This window comes from Tachyglossus aculeatus, chromosome 2 (assembly GCF_015852505.1).
Source record: "Tachyglossus aculeatus isolate mTacAcu1 chromosome 2, mTacAcu1.pri, whole genome shotgun sequence".
NCBI classification, from domain to species: Eukaryota; Metazoa; Chordata; class Mammalia; order Monotremata; family Tachyglossidae; genus Tachyglossus; species Tachyglossus aculeatus.
This window is the reverse complement of record NC_052067.1, coordinates 67,681,285-67,698,987: the sequence shown is the minus strand read 5'-3', so window position 1 is coordinate 67,698,987 and position 17,703 is coordinate 67,681,285. Positions and strand designations below refer to the sequence as shown.

Here is a 17,703-nt window from a genome sequence, read left to right as displayed (position 1 = left end):
AGATGACTTTGGGAAGAATAAAGAGTGAGCTGAGAAGGAGCAGGTGAAGAAATTTGCAGGGTGAGTTGATTTGGAGAACCTAGAAATTGATGCTGATGTATATTTGCTTGCTGTAGAGGGATTCAGGAAACCTTTGAAGGGTTTTTACAGGTGGAGAGATATATGTTGATCCACACTTCAAAACGATGATTCATGCAACAATTTGTAGCATAGATTGGAGGGGACAGAGCCTGGAGGCAGGGAGATCAGCATGGAGGCTGGTAGAATAACCTAGTCACCATATGACCAGCACTTGTACCATGTTGCTAATTGTTTGTATGGAGAAGAATGGGCAGATGGGGAAATATTGTGTAGAGAGATAAGGCAGGATTTGGCAGTAAATGGAGTATGAGGGTTGAAAGACAGTGAGGAGTCTGTTGACACTGAGGTTCCACGCCCTGGGCCAGGGAGGATAGTAGTATTATCAGGTGAAATTGAAAAGTTTGAGGGAGAAGTGGATTTAGGGAAGAATATGTATGTTGTTCAGTTTTAGGCCCTTTGAAATTGAGGTGCCAGTGGGACTTCCAGGCAATGTCCAAGGATAATTTATGATAGTCCCAAATTTTGCTACTAGTTTTCTCTTACAACACCATTTGTCAGAAGGTTACTAACATGGATGAAATTGCATCGCCATTTTCCAGACCTCTGATTGTTTTCACATACTTTCTTAGTTTTTTATTTCTCCCTGGGGAAGCCAGTTTCAAATATCTTGTTTGTTGAAATGGCTGTCTGCTTAAGGGAATGTTGAGACCACTCCACTGCTTAATTTTCAAATATTAAAGGACAACATTTGGCAGGATCTGATACCATAAGTTGCTTCTTATCCAGCTGTATCACTTTCCTAGCCAAGAATTGGATTCTTTCTTGAGGATAATGCAATCAACTTTAATGATGTAATGGCATGTGGAATCAACATTTTTGAGGACAGGGGTTCCACTTGGGGTACTTTGTGGGATTTTAGAAGTGGAAATGCCTCTCCACCCACCTCAGAATGTCTGTATTTGGGTTTATGGCCTTAGGGAGAGAAATAAACCCAGAAGTCAGTCGGTCATATTTACTGAGCGCTTACTGTGTGCAGAGACCTGTACTATGCAATTGGTACAAGCTTACAGTCTAAAGAAGGGGACGGACATTAAAGTATCATGGGATAGAGCAAGGGCCTGGGAGTTAGGAGAGCCTGGGTTCCAATACCGGCTCCACTGCTTGTCTGCTCTGTGACCTTGGCTCAGTCAATTTCTCTGTGCCTCAGTTACCTGATCTGTAAAATAGACTGTGAGCCCCATGGGGGACCTGGATTGTGTCCATCCTGACACAGTACTTAGAAGAGTGCCTGGCACAGAGTAAGCACCTAACAAATACCATAAAAAAAAAAAACAGTACTGGCCCCTGACACTGTGAGATGGAGGGAATCCATATGTGGCCCCTGGAATCCACCAAGGGGAAAAGAAATTCATCCCCACGGCTTCCACGGGCATCAGGCCAGAGCAAATCAGATGGATCATTTATCCAGGTTGCCTGGCTGGCTTGGGGAGACAAAGGTGATCTGGATTCATAGGTGGGACAGGTTTAGGTTCTAAATTGGGCAGGAGAGAGGGAAACTCAGTCAGTCATTTCATCAATCAGTGCTATTTGTTGAGTGCTTACTTTGTACTGAGCACTTAACTAAGATGAGGAGGTCAAACACTAAAATACAGACAGGAACAAATTACAATAAATACCACTGATTGATTCAACAGTCTCATATACATACGCATATTTTTCCCTTGCATGTTCAATTTTTTGTTTTCCTGTTTTTGCTAATTCATCCTAGCACATTCGTTCTATCACCTTTGTTTCCTTGCCCTTCATCCTGATCTTGTTATTTGTTAACAATTTAGTTCTTTTAACTTCTCTGTTATTTCTAAAATTGATTCTGGGTGGGAAACCTTTGTCTTGCTTCTGTTCTCCTTTCCTAAGCACCTCATACAGTGCTCAATAAATGCCAGTTGATTAATTCATTGATTGATCCCTCATCAGAATAACCCATCTGTCAATAACAGCTATTCACCATTTCTTTAAAAAAAATTTTATGACTATAAAGGAAATGTAATTTGAAAGGAAAATGTTAGTAAGGGAAAAGTTTGAACTCAAATGTCACATTACCTCCCTGCATAATTACTGACTATTCTCATCCTCAGTTCATGGTCCTTATATAGTACAGTCTGTGTTTAAAATCAATTTAATGATTGGCATAGTTCCAGAGCAGTCATATTTGTAACTTATAATCAAAACAAGATTATAAGATTATCATTTTCCTCTAGGTAGAGTTTAAATAAAATGAAATAAATTACCATTGGTGTTACAATATTACCATAGTGTAGCCAGCCTTCTTCGGGGTAATAGATGTTATCCCTGTTATAAATTTAAGGGTTTTAAATACTCAAAACCTGGGAATTTTGGAAATGTGAGTGGTTCTTTTTTCAAATTCATTATCTTGTGGTCCTGTTTTGTTACCTATCTCTAAGGAAAATGGCTATATATCTATTTTTCTATCAAGTAATATTTAGTGGCAGCTAGCTAGAACCTGCGTTTAAGTTTGCTCTGTAGTTGAATTTTAGATTAGTTTACAAGTGCTGTGACTTTGGTGGGGAAGGATTTGGATTTACTTTATTTTGCCTTGGAGTCCTTTTTTATATTTCTAGATACAGGTTATAAAATTTAAATGAACCATAGCTATTAAATGTTTCTACTAGAAAATAGATATTTCATTGGTATAAGAAGATATTTCTTCAGAGATTAAAAAGTTACTTCAGATATTTTCAGAGGAAATTCTCTGGTCTATGGATGGGAAAAGAATTCTTGATTGCCAGAAGTATTTACTAGCTGTATTCAGAGAAGAATTTGGGAGTTTCAGTTGTATCTCCCTACTAGGAGGTAGTGTGGTATTCCTCCATTGAAAGTTAATGAAAATTCCAGAAGCAGCCAGGAAGAAATGAGCAAAAAGTAGAGCAAATGAGAGGATCACATATATAGTTATCCTATGAATAAACAATTTATTTTAAATGTATCATACTAAATTCCTTCTCAATGGAGACACACAAAAGTTACTTTCCCTAACAGCTTAGATTTGGATGCTAGTCACATCTCAACTCTGGAACTTTAGTTCATCAGCTCTCACAGCATATTTGGCCTATGTATCCGTAACTGCAGTCATGGGAAAACAAGGAACATGCATTCATTCATTCATTCATTCAACGGTATTTATTGAGCGCTTACTGTGTGCAGAGCACTGTACTAAGCGCTTGGGAAGTACAAGTTGGCAACATATAGAGACGGCCCCTACCCAAAGGCGGGCTCACAGTCTAGAAGGGGGAGACAGACAACAAAACAAAACATATTAACAAAATAAAATAAATAGTAAATATGTACAACACCTGACGCGTTTCTGCACATACCACGACTACGACTATAAATACGACGACAATAAATACGACTTGACTGTCTGATATCTGTGTTTCTGTAAAAGACATTCACAAAGACTAGTAGCACTCAAGCATCCAAATAAAGACATCATCAATCAATAATAATAATAATCAAATGATGGTTTTTGTTAAGTGCTCACTATGAGTCGAGCGCTGTTCCAAGCGATGGGGTAGATACAAGCTAATCAGGTTGGACACAGTCCTTGTCCCTCATGAGGCTCACAGTCTTAATCCACATTTATTGATTGAATGTATACTGTGTGCAGAACGTGACAGCAAGCCCTGGGGTCAGTCAGTAGTCATGATCCCCTGCCCACAAGAAGCTTACACGCTAAAGGGGAACACAGGCATTAAAATAAATTATAGATAGGGATACTAGTAGAGTATTGGGATATGTACATAAGTGCTGTGGAGCTGGGGTGAGGGTCAAGGTGCTAAAGGAAGTACACAGCCAAATGCATAGTCAACACAGAGGGGAAAGTGGGTAGGGGAAATAAGGACGTAGCGGAGGCGTTTTGGAGGAGCTGTAATTCGAGGAGCCTTTTGAAGGTGGAGAGAGTGTCAGATATTAAGGGATAAGGAGTTCCAGGTCAGAGTCACAGTCTCTGGTATTTATTGAGTGCTTATTATGGGGAGAGCGCTGTACTAACCACCAGGGAGGGTACAGTACGACTGAGGTGGTAGACACACTCCTTGACCTCAAGGACCTTACAGTTTACAGAGAGAATATGGACAAGGGGTAGGTGGCAAGAGAAAGAATAACATACAACAGCTTTGGTTTTAGATTCCCCACTAAGAGCAGGTTATGCTATCATTAAATCAGGAATTCTTATTTGAAACCACAGATTCCCACCCCCAAAAGAAGAAATAGTTAATACTAAGCTAAGGTAATTTGATTTTTTTAGTTGAGTTGTTTTTATGTCTCATTTTATCTTTTATTTAGCTGTGGATTGATTGAAAATATTGCATAGTGTTACCTGCAATAAATTGCTTGAAAGTGGCCATTAGCCTCTCGAATTCAAGTGAATGTTTCTTCTCTAGGCTGTAATTCAACTTTCTGACATTTTATAAGATAAATATTATGTCCTGTAATCTCATTGAAATTGACAACTCTGGCATTATTACTCCCCATTAAAATATAAGGCACCGCTCCTCCTAAAGTCCAAATAACATATGCTCAGTGGAATGAACCGGAGCTTTGTGATAGAGCACAGCCTTTACTTAAAGACTGGGGGTTGGGGAAGGGGGAGGGAGAGGAGACTTCATGACTCCAGGGCTAGACTACTTGAACGCTGTGAGATTTTTCCACTGTTTCTGCCTTGTGTCACAGAGAACACTAATTGCATGCCTGCTATTTGTGCCTTATATGCCCATCTTCTGGGTTTCTTCTGGCTCATAGGGTACATCACAGTTCAGTTATTTAAAAGAGGAGAGGTTAAATACATAGAAGACCAGCTGCTTAACAGTTGATTCAGTGAGTTTGGGGTTGATGCTCGGCCTTTAGGCACGTCTGCAGCGTGGAGATGTTCCATTTTACAAACACTTTTTAAAGAAACGATGGATGTGGTGTGCTGAAGGTACACAGCTGGCAGCAGAATACCAGGGACTGGTCTACTGTTCAGTCCCAGGCCAGGCAAGCATCAAGTGTCTTTACAATTGCATCAGTCTGTAAAGTAAAGGAGAATAATTCCTTGACCACCTCTGTGAATAACATGGTTAATCATTATGGGAAGCAGCATGGCCTAGTGTATAGGGGCCTGGGAGTTTAAAGGTCCTGAGTTGTAATTCTGGCTCCTCCATTTCTCTGCTGATTGATCTTGGGCAAGTCACTTAACTTCTCATCTGTAAAATGGGGGTGAAGACTGTGAGCCCCATGTGGGACTATGTCCAACCTGATTAACTTGTATCTACCCCAGCACTTACAGGAGTGCTTGACACAAAGTAAGCGCTTAGCAAATGCCGTCATTATTATTCCCTACTCCCCTTTTTCCCAACTGAAAGAAAAGAGTTAATGCAGTAAATTTTCCTGTAATGCGACCATTGAGTTTAGTAGAGCCCCACTGTTAGGAAAACTTGGGTTTTTAGCACGTTCATTCACTACCATTTTTTTCACACCAGTGTAATGTTCTGTCTAAACAGACAGACCGAAGAACCTGCCGAAATTCCGCCTTTGTGGTATTTCCAAAAGTCGTCGTAAAAGCACATTCTCTGGCAGAACTGACTGTACTGTGATGTAGCATTGCCATAAGAATCTTTGGAGTTCGAGAAATATGTGAAAGGTCAATTTCCATGATTTAAATAAACACAGTTCAGCACCGTGTCAAGAGTTACTGTATGTAACGTCTTCAAGTTTATTCGTACTGGAGAAGACCACCCAGTCAGAATTAGAGGAGCAGAGTGACCTAGTGGAAAGAGTAGAGAACTGGGAGTTAGAGGACCTGGGCTCTAATCCCGGCTCTGCCAATTGCCTGCTGTGTGTGACCATGGACACGCCATTTAACTTTTTGGGCCTCAGTTACCTCGTCTGTAAAATGTGGATTCAATACCTGTTCTAGCTCTTTAGGTTGTGAGCCCCATGTGGGACAGAGACTGTATCTGGTCTGATCTTGTATCTACCCCAGTGTGTACAACAGTGCTTGACATATAATAATCTCTTACCAAATACCACAGTTATTATTATTAATTATAAGCAGGTGGTGGGGTGGGGTAAAGGCATTGATAATGACATAATACAATGTAACAAGATGTTGCTGGTATTATGAATTTGCTTCCTGAGTGATGTGGGGATGGTGGAGGACGGGAAAGGGCAAATGCTTCCAAGTTGGAGCTGGAGGATTTTTATTCAAAGGGAAGTGAAATTACAGTCTGTGTTGTCTGATCTCGGCATATGCTAGAGTGAATGTGTGTGTATGTATGCACGTGCATGCATGGACAAGCATACCTGTCTTCATATTAAAAGCTTATAGACATCTCGTCAGTGGTTGTGTTGGAAAGGCCAAAGTGTTCCAGTAATCCCCTACTAGAGTAGGAATACCCAAAGACTAATATCTTTATTGTTTATTATTACAATAATAGTATTGTTATATCCTGTTTTTATTATAATAAATCTTATTTAGTGCTTATTATGTCCCAGGCACTATTCTGTGCTCTGGAGCTCGTAGAAGATAATCAGATTGTACACTGCCCTTGACCCACATTGGGCTCAGAATATTGAGAGAGAGCAAGCAGGTATGTTTTTTAATCCCTGTTTTACAGGGTCAGAGGAAACTGGCATTCAGAGATGCTGTCATTTGCCCTCAGTGAAACAGCAAGAAAATGGGAGAGCTGGGACTGGACATGGGGCTCCTTACTCTCAGTCCACAATTTAGCATTCAGTGTGGTTGTCGGGCTTTTCTGTCAAACTCACGATCCCCCTATAGCTTTTGCCTTCACACCTTTCTCATTTCAGCCTACCAAGTGGCCTGTTTGCTGTAGCTCTCTATTTTGGGAGACAGCCAAACCGTATTTTTAGTTTGTAGTGTAGCTGAACTTTGGAGTGATTAAACTTCAACTGTGAGCCCACTGTTGGGTAGGGACTGTCTCTATATGTTGCCAACTTGTACTTCCCAAGCGCTTGGTACAGTGCTCTGCACACAGTAAGCGCTCAATAAATACGATTGATTGATTGATTGATTAATCTTGCCATGGATTACTGCATGACAGCTATTGATTGCAGTGAAACAACCCATCACTGTATAATCAACTGCTTAACACTCAAGGAAGATGAAATGCAGTTATTTTCAAATTGATGCAATTCAGGTACAAAGTCAGAAGTGACTTTATAGTTAGTTTCAATAGCCCTCTAGCAAGAAATGACCTGGCTTTGGCACATAAAAAAAATGAAAGCCCTCCTTAGGTCTGGATTTTTACGCACCAATGTCTCAGCAGCTAGATTGGGTTCTTCTTGGCACCAACGAATAATAATAATAAATAATTATGAGGTTTAAATGCTTATGCACTGTACCTGATCCTAGAGTAGATACAAGATATCCAGGTTGGACCTAATCCCCCTCCCTGTCTCACACAGAAGTGATTTACCCAACATTATCCAGCAGGTAGCCCAGTCCTGTACTGTTTCCAGTACTCCACACTGATTCTTCAGCTTTAAAGTCTAGATTGTTTTTGTTTTATTACCAGTTACACATCTGTGAAACTTCTAGATCAAATATATTTATTTTTTGCAATTTGTCTTCTCTCAATTGACACTAAATTGATTAGTGGGAGTTGATTAACTTGAAATTGTTAAGCTCATGTACAATAAAAAATCTTCCCAAGTCCATCTGCAGTACACTGCTACTGCAATAGAGAAGATGTGTCTATTTGTGAGCCTCAAAATTCTTAGAACTGTAAAGTGTTTTGAGTTAATATTTCCCAACTTACTGTAGGGTGTAAACATGTAAATATGTAGTGTAAGCATAAACAGCCTTCTAAAACTAGCAACTGGTAACTGTTATTAGTATTTTTTGAACACTCACTAGCAGCATGGCCTATTGGACAGAGCATGGCCCTGGGAGTCAGAAGGACCTGGGTTCTTATCCTGGCTCCACCACTTGTCTGCCGTGTGACCTTGGGCAAGTACTACACTTCTTTGTGCCTCAGTTACCTCATCTGTAAAATGGGGATTAAGACTATGAGTCCCATGTGGAACATGTACTGTGTCCAACCTCATTATCCTGTATCTACATCTGCATTTAGTACAGTGCCAGGGTACATAGCGCAGAAGCAGCATGACCTAGTATATAGAACACGGACGTGGGAATCAGAAGAACCTGGGTTCTAATCCTGGCTCCACCACTTGTCTGCTGTGTGATCTTGGGCAAGTCACTTAACTACTGTGCCTCAGTTACCTCATCTGTAAAATGGGGATTAAGACTGTGACTAGGGATTGACTTGGTCCAACCTGATTAGCTTGTCTCTAACCCCAGCACTTAGAACAGTGCTTGACACATAGTAAGTGCTTAACAAATATCATCATCGTTTTTATTATCAATTAGCATTATGATTCTTATGAACAAATACCAATAAAAATGTTCTGTACAAAATGTTTGGGAACGGCAAAAAAAAGCAAATGACATTTGCTGCCCAAAAGCTACTTTCACTCTAATGGGAGAGAAAGACATAAAGCTGTATATAGAGTAATCAAAAAAGGTAACTGAAGTTCAATTTCTACCTTCACAACATCCCTGGGCTAATAGGCTCATTTCTCTGCATCCAAAGTTTGACCATGCTGATTCAAACATTTATCATTTCCCACCTTGATTACTGCATTAGCCTTCTTGCTGGTCATCCTGCTTTCTGGCTCTCCTCTCTCCAGTCCACACTTCATTCTGCTGCGTAGATCATTTTTCTAAAAAACAGTTCAGTTCATTTCTCTCCTCTCCTCAAAAACCTCCAATGGTTTTTCATCCACCCCACAACAAACAGAAACTCTCATCCATCATGCTTAAGGTACTCAGTCATCCTTCTTCCCTCCTGCCTTACGTTGCTGACCTACTATAACACAGTCCGCTCCTCAAACGCCAAGCTATTCTCTCTTCCTCAGTCTCATTTATCCCAGTCTCGACCCCTTAACCACATATTCCTTCAAATTTGGAAGTCCATCCCCTGTCACAACCAATCTCCCCCTCTTCAAAGCCCTCCAAAAACCCATCTCCAAGAGGTCTTCCCTGACTTAAGCCCTCATTTCCTCTATTCTTCCTTCCCTTGGCATCGAGTTCATTCAGCTTTGTACTTCATGGGCACTTTGATACTCATCCCAGCCTTAGAGAACTTAATATTCTACTATTTCCCCTATCTGTAGTGTATTTTAATGTTTGTCTCCTCCTATAGACGGTTAGCTCATTGTGGGTGGGAATCGTGTCTACCAAGTCTATCATATTGTACTTTTCCAAGTCCTTAGTACAGTGCCCAGAACATAGTAAGTGCTCAATAAAGTGTCGATTGATTTATTGATAAGGACTAAGGTTGTGCAAAAACATGAACATAAGAGCTAGAGCTGACCGATGTGTTGAGGTGACATGGGTTGCTGGAAATTAAATCAGGAAGGCATGTTGGAGGAGGTGGACCTTCAGGAAGGTTTTGATGAATGAATTTAAAGCAGTAGACTTTATAAAAGAAGCTAAGGCCTGTATGTAATTTCATTTCCATGTAATCTCATTTCCCAGAATGGAACTGTCCTTGGGTCAGAGACATTTTTCAAAAGGAAATGATTAGGAGTGATAATGTCCTGCTAATGCAGGAAGCAGGAATTTCCGGATTCTAATTGTTTGTGCACCTATGATCTGCCCGAATGATGGGTAGCACCTGCTCCCATTGCTAATGGATATGTAAATTTGGTTGGATGCTATTCCGGGCCTAATATTCCAAGGGCCATAAGTGACAAGCTATTGTTTTCAGGATTGACTAAACAATACGTTTTTTGTGCGTAAAAAGGAGTTGGGTTTTTTGTGGTATCTCAGATAGGTAATCACTGAGTAAGTGCCATTGGTCTATTGATCTCTCCACTATGGGAGAGGCAGTGTGGCTTAATGGAAAGAGCGCGGGCTTGGGAGTCAGAGGTTGTGGGTTCTAATCCTGGCTCCACCACTTGTCAGCAGTGTGAGTTTAAGCAAATCACTTTACTTCTCTGTGCCTCAGTTACCTCATCTGTAAAATGGGGATTAAGACTGAGCCCCACCTGGGACAGCCTGATAACTTTGTATCTATCCCAATGCTTAGAATAGTGTTTGGCACATAGGAAGCACTTAACAAATACCATCGTCGTCATTATTATTGGGGTTTTGTTTCCTGGAAAAAGATTTGATTTTTTTTCTTCTCAAAACAAACCAGTGGATCAATCAGTCATTCAGTAAATAGTACCTATTGAGAGCTTATTGCCAAACATCTTGCAAAGCAGGCTGTCAGCTACGTGAGAATCAGGTGAGAGATTGGATGGCTCAACATGAGCCTTCTCCATCAGTGGCAAATTAGGCCTATTGATCAATCAACTTCAACCAGTGGTATTTATTGAGCACGTACTTTGTTCAGAGCACGGAACAAAACTCTTACAAAAGCACAATACAACAAAGTCGGTAGACAAGATCCTTGCCCTCAAGGAGCTTACAGTCTATGCTTTTCTTCCCCCTGACCTCCAATAAAGCCAGGGCCTGTTCAACACTTTCTGGCACCCTAGAAAAATGAGGGACATAGAATTCAGCTGAAATACGAGGTACGATGTGGATCTGGAAAAAGAAAAGAGGTTCCAAATAGCGCACAGGACAAGTGCCTTCTTTTTCCTGTATGGCTTAGGTGCCTATACTGTAAATGTATTGTGAGCAGGAAATATGTCTACCCACTCTGTTTTATTGTTTTATTCTACTGTCCCAAGCACTTAATACAATGCTTTGAACACCATATGAGCTCAATAAATATAATTGATGGATTGATTGATTGAATTGGATCTAATCTAACGTGCTTGGGAAGTGGGCAATTCCCATGCCGCTGTCTCAACCATAGAGATAGCAAGGTTTCTGTCAAGAGTCTTCTATCAAAACAGCTTACTAAACGCTACATAGTGCACTTACCCTGATGGGATATGAACTAGAAAATGTTCCCTGTTAGATTTGAAGGCAAATACTGAATATGAGACTAACCTTCAGCAACCCTCCATAGGATTGTGGAACCCACTATCTGCAGTGTTATCTTTGAACTTGAAGGACCTGTGTGCCTATGTAAAGATAGGGGTAGTACAAATCTAAAAGTGTGAAATAAAGCTCTGTGGTTTGGGGAATGGCATCGTCTGCATTGGGTGGGAAAAGACAGTATTTTCCTGAGTTTCCTGCCTCTTGATTTCAGAGCCCATGGATGTGCATACCTTTTGTGTAACAGATCACTTAAGTCAAACTGAGCCTGTGGGTTCCAAGGAAAATCCAGAAAAAGTGGGAGACTTTATTTTTTGAAGCTTAAAAAAATTAACTTTATAGACCCAAATTTAAATTTAGTTGGCTTGGATCGCTTAAGTCAAAATGGTCAGACATCTGGTTTGTTCCTTTTCCCGAGCATACTCATAACACTGAACTATCCTGATTTACTTTGGCTGCCATCTGCCTCCATCTGAGGCTTCAGTCCTGGATTCCTATGCCACCTTGCACTCCAAGTTCATAGTTAGTGTGCCTCTGGGACATTGAATTCTTCTTTTCCAGAGTCTACTACTGACAGCTGTACCAGAACTAAGCAGCTTACAACAAGAGATATAGCAGTTCAAAGTTTCCGTTTCCTTTCACATTATTTGAAGGTTGAGAATTGCAGATTTTCATAGTGACATTTTTCTCCGTGTATTTCTCTTTCGAGTTGCTTCTCTACTACAAACACCTCATTTGGATTTGTTCATTTGTTGTGAAAAAGCAACAAAAATCAAATAAAAGTTATAGTTTCATTCCCACCTGATTACAAGAAATTCTGTTTATTACTAAGTGAACCAGCTTGTTCTTTGCAGACAGATTCCTTATCTCAACTCTGTTGCAAATGTAGCTGGATATGTGTTGGTTCTCTAGCAGTCCATAAATTCAAGCTCATGTCTAGCAGTAATATGGAAGTTGTTAGGTTACCCATTGTTTTAGCTTGATAAATGTACTCTTTCTGGGAGAAAATGTACTACTCTGGAAAAGTGGTAATGAAATTTGATTAGTCATTCTGAGTGTTAACACCATTTTTTCCTGAGCCTTTGGGATTTAGGGTAAATATGGAACTGGATCTTGGTGAGCCATGAAAAGTCAATAATTTCATTGTATATTTATGATAACACTGGTGTGTGCCATTCCAAGTAACACATTCATCCTGACCTAAAAGAGAAAAGTACTTCGGCTTATCCGGTTTATCTATATCATCCATCCTAATTGATAAACTTAAGAAGAATCAGCTTCCTAGTTTTCTTTTTATCTTCTTGGTATATTGTCTTTCTCATGAACATTTTTTAGTACATCCCTTTCCATATCTGTGGACTGTAGTTATAGTTTGTCTCATTTTCCTGTTCACAGTTGTTTCTACAAGATTATTTTAATTTAATGTGATATTTGCATTGACTAGGCCATTTAAAAAAAAATCACTATAGGTAATGGCCAGTGTGGATAGATACCAGTGGCTGAGATGTGTACTTTATTTTTGTAAAACAAATGTTCAGTACTGGGGAAAAAAGCAGGAGGATGCGTTCTTTTTCTGGATATAATAATAATAATTATGGCATTTATTAAGCGCTTACTATGTGCAAAGCACTGTTCTAAGCACTGGGGAGGTTACAAGGTGATCAGGTTGTCCCACGGGGGGCTCACAGTCTTCATCCCCATTTTACAGATGAGGTAACTGAGGCCCAAAGAAGTTAAGTGACTTGCCCAGAGTCACACAGCTGACAATTGGTAGAGCCAAGATTTGAACCCATCACCTCTGACTCCAAAACCCGTGTTCTTTCCACTGAGCCACACTACTACTCTGTGTTGAATTCTATGAATTCTCTATGTTGGATATGTTGAAACACCCAATTTTTAGGTAACTTTGGAGCTGGTGTTGAGCAAAGTTGGCACAAGGCATATTAGGATAAGTGCTTGGATCAGCATAAGAACAATTTGGATGGCAAGAAAAGGGTGGGTTTTACCTGTGTTACGAGGGTAGAACCGAAAGGATTTGGTGAAGGAATGAATTAAGTGTGTTTGTATGAGAGAACAGACTTGTGAGATAGGGTGGTGGTACTGTCTACTGTGATGGAAAAGACAGTGAGGATGGGCAAGTGAGAAGATGAGGAGTTCTGTTTTGGACCTGTTTAGTTTGAGTAGTAATTCTTTTAGATTGCAGTTTGCACCCTAATAACTATCTGCAAATTGCAGCGCAGATGGTGAACAGAGATTCACTGGTAGTCCACAGTGGCTCAGAAGGGAGTTTGCCATGAGAGTGAGGCATTTGAGAGAGTGTACAACAATATGCTTAGTGCTATAGAGCCACCGTGGCAATTCCTCCTTGCCTGCCCTCTCTGCAGTTCTCCCCATAAGCAGTACTTCATCATCATCATCATCAATCGTATTTATTGAGCGCTTACTATGTGCAGAGCACTATACTAAGCGCTTGGGAAGTACAGATTGGCAACATTTAGAGACAGTCCCTACCCAACAGTGGGCTCACAGTCTAAAAGGGGGAGACAGAGAACAAAACCAAACATACGTACAAAATAAAATAAATAGAATAGATATGTACAAATAAAATAAATAGAGTAATAAATATGTACAAACATATATACATATATACAGGTGCTGTGTACTTCCCTGCACTAGCTAGTCAGCGGCATCTTAGGCCCTTCTGCTTTCTCACTTCAAGACTTAAATGCTTCTAAAAACAGTGGCTATTTGCTTTCCTAACTATAAGAATGGGACTGCCTGCTACCAACCCTATAAGAATTACCATGCCTGAAATCTTAAAAAAATGCAGGCCTTAACTCCCTCCTATGACAGGCACATAACCTTCATGGATCCATCCATCCCCCGACTCGTGCACAGCCCACCAACAGAAGGGTTTTTTGATATTCCAAGTACTGATTGGCTCTGAGGAAGAGAAAGGATTTGAGAGAGGTTTTGTCCGTGATTGATAAAGAGGGATCAGGAAAGGTCCTTTTATCCAGACTATGAGCAGCCTAAATTCCAGTATGTGGGCATTATAAACACCATCAGTATGCACAAATTGTCACTAAAATCAGGGGTACCAGTGACCAAAGCTTAGATATCAAGAAGTCTACACATCATCACTCTGATACCCATGGTATTGTCTATGCCAGGAATATCCAAAGAAAATATCCAGTTGGCCAGAGCCCTTTTTAACCCCACCCCAAGACAGCTTCCTCTTGAGCAAATTGTAGGCTTTGTAGTGATTCAGGCTCTGCTTTAAAACCAGTATCTAGTAAGTGCTCTGCTAAGTAATAACGGAATATCTATTTCCTCTTTTTATCCATGTGGAAAATTGAGTAGAGTTCTGTAAGGAAATCTTTGCTAAGTGTATTATATCTTTAATTGTACAGCTTTCAGAGTTCCGTAGAGAGCAATTAAAATTAAGATAATACACACTTCTTGATCACACCTTAGTAAAGAGCTATTTATTATATTGATTCTTACGGTAAATTCGTACAATAAGATTCCTTCCTTGCCTACATCATTTCTGGTTTGTTTTTAAGACAGTGGATTTGGGAATGCCATTAATGCAAATTTGCTTTCTTTGCAGGAAGGTATTCACTGCCAGACCAGTAGTACCATAGTAAATTACATCTTCAGTTTGTAGATTGGGTTCCGATAACATGGAGGAGTTAATGATCTACCATAGTGAACTGTTAGCTCCTTTTTCCCCTCTCGAGTAAAATAAATCATGGCACTTATTAAAAAAAAAAAACCGTTAGTGATGCATTCTCTAGGTTAATAGTTTTTCATTATAGTTTATTTAACCAACCCTTAATCTCTTCTTATTAAGCTTTGACCAAGTTGAACCTTCCTAATTCTCCGTGGTCCAGTGGTGTTTTCCTTGGCAGGCTCTCATTTGAAAGGAGAAAATAATCTAAAAGTGATTATATGGAGTATTTGAGCACAAACAGGTTACTGAGTACAAGAGTTTGGCACTTTCTCCTGTTATCTTTATTATTCTCCACTCCATTTCCTTTGCATTTGGTAGCCTTCAGCCTAGCAGCTCTCATACTGCATCCTGTTTCCTTCCTCAAAAAGAAGTTGATCTCTGCTGCTACTAACTTTGTGTTTATTCGACTTGTCATGAACTCTGAAGCTAATTCTTATCTTTGTCGGGTATCTGCCCCCTTTACAAAATACCCAAATTTGGAAATTCAAAGGTAAAGTGGAAATCTGTGGGAAAATGAGAGCAAAGAATCACTGCTTCAGTAATGCTTTTAAAGAGTAATAGATTTCCGTCCTCCCCCTTTAATCGCAACAGTAACTGAAGCTGGTTTTGGTGCTGATATTGGGATGGAGAAATTCTTCAACATCAAGTGCAGAACTTCTGGACTCATTCCCAATGTGGTTGTGCTGGTTGCAACAGTGCGGGCTTTGAAGATGCATGGAGGCGGGCCAAATGTAAGTCTTTGTATCTACTCTACAAAAAAAAAAGAAGGTAAACGTCTTAAAAGTGAAATGAAACAGCACTTAGTACTTGAAATGTGAATAACCTTTCATGTAATGTTGTTAAATAACTTTAGTGCAATCACTTTACCAGAAATCCTTTTTCTTAGTCTCCTTATGGCAATCCTCATTCTTGTCTTTGTAGTGTGGAAGATTCAAAGTAACACAAAGTTATTTTACTATATTGAACATTAGGGAAGACTTGTAATCACCTGAAAATGTATTTTAAAAGATCTGAATATTTGTAAACCTCTGTCTGTGGCATAACCCAACTTAGTCACTCATATCCACATGATAATGGAATGATTGAAATTCTTGGAACTGGATTAAGAACATGACTGTGTGATGGTTTCAGTGGAATTTGATGGTTTCAGTGGAATTTAGAATTCTTCTATACATAAGTAGCGTCATGTACCTTGAGACCATGCTTGTGGTTAAACATCACCTGAAATTCATGCTTTCTTTCCATATTGCTAATTATGATTTATATCTTTAATTCTTAAAGAGCACATGCTTTAGAATTTCATTTACAGAAGAGACCACAAAACATGCACACAGTTGAGTTTCAGAGTTCTTTTTTTTTTTTTGATGGCATTTATTAAACGCTTCCTATGTGCAGAGCACTGTTCTAAGCGCTGGGGAGGTTACAAGGTCATCAGGTTGCCCCACATGGGGCTCACGGTCTTAATCCCCATTTTTTTTTTACAGATGAGGTAACTGAGGCCCAGAGAAGTTAAGTGACTTGCCCAAAGTCACACAGCTGACAGTTGGCGGAGCCGGGATTTGAACCCATGATCTCTGACTCCAAAGCCCATGCTTTTTCCACTGAGCCACACTGCTTCTTTGATTTTACCAACTATACTCAGTGTTTGCCATAACATAATAACTATGGAATTTGTTAAGCACTTACTATGTGCCAGGCACTGTACTAGATGCTGGGATAGATACAAGCAAATCAAATCGGATAGAGTCCCTGTCACACATGGGATTCACAGACACAATCCCCGTTTTACAGATTAGGTAACTGAAGCACAGAGAAGTGAAGTGACTTGCCCAAGATCACACAGTAGACAAGAGGCAGAACTGGGATTAGAACTCACGACCTTCTGACTACCAAGGCCCCTGCCCTGTTCACTAGGCCATGCCCATTTCCACTCATTCTGTTCTCCACAAAGAGAACAGTTGGTCACACTGCTGTGTAATAATCCTCCACATATAATCTTAGATTTTTAACTTTTCCTTTTATATCCTTTTTACCAATCTTTATGTCCTTGACATAACTCTTCTGACTTCTTTCTAAATCCGTTTTATCCCACTTAAATTATGGAAACCCACTCCAGGAATGTGTCTTTATTACAACTCTGATCAGGTCTCTGGCTCCACTAGGTATTGCAGATGATGTATCCCAGGCTGTACCTCTAAGTACTATGCTTTATTATCTCTACATTGTTCACTCTTATTCAGGTTCTGGTGCACTGTAATTTCAACTACATTTGGGACTGTCTCCCTTGAGTCCTGTTCTTCTCTTAACCATATTAAACCTATTTATTTCTGCCCCCATTTTTCGGAGGGTGAGCCTGAGCTCACATCGATTTAAATACAATCCTCATCATTAATACTTGTTTAAAAGTACTGGGCCTATTAGGCCACATGGAATGTTACTTTTTATGTGCCTCAGGTTTTCACTGAAATACTGATATCTTTGAATAAGATGTTCTGGCCAGTTTTGTGATCTACAGCAGGTTTAACTACAAGGTTACCTAAATGTCAAGATGGGCAAAATTTCAAGTTTTGGTAGAGTTAAGGTTAATTCTATTGTTTCTCACACCATTCTCTTCCCTTTCATGGAAGGACGTGTCTCTACGGATTCTATCGCCCCTCAGCTCTCATAGTCTAGGCGCTAATCATCCTGCAGTTCCCGAATCCTTCCAGCCCTTAATCCCAGTCCAGTAAAAACCCAGCTGCAGTTAGGCTCGGATTGTATTCCTAACTCTTCTCTTCTATAATGGAATTCAAATTTCTCTTGGCTGAAA

The 17,703-nt window shown here is 40.0% G+C and overlaps 1 protein-coding gene across 1 annotated transcript in view; it reads left to right on the top strand.

Moving 5' to 3' along the window:
* Positions 1–17,703, top strand: part of MTHFD1L (methylenetetrahydrofolate dehydrogenase (NADP+ dependent) 1 like) — a 188,189-nt gene that overhangs the window by 102,582 nt on the left and 67,904 nt on the right. The window contains exon 21 of the mRNA XM_038766913.1: positions 15,486–15,625. Within this exon, the coding sequence (XP_038622841.1) occupies positions 15,486–15,625 (140 nt within the window). The remainder of the gene's footprint in view (positions 1–15,485; positions 15,626–17,703) is intronic.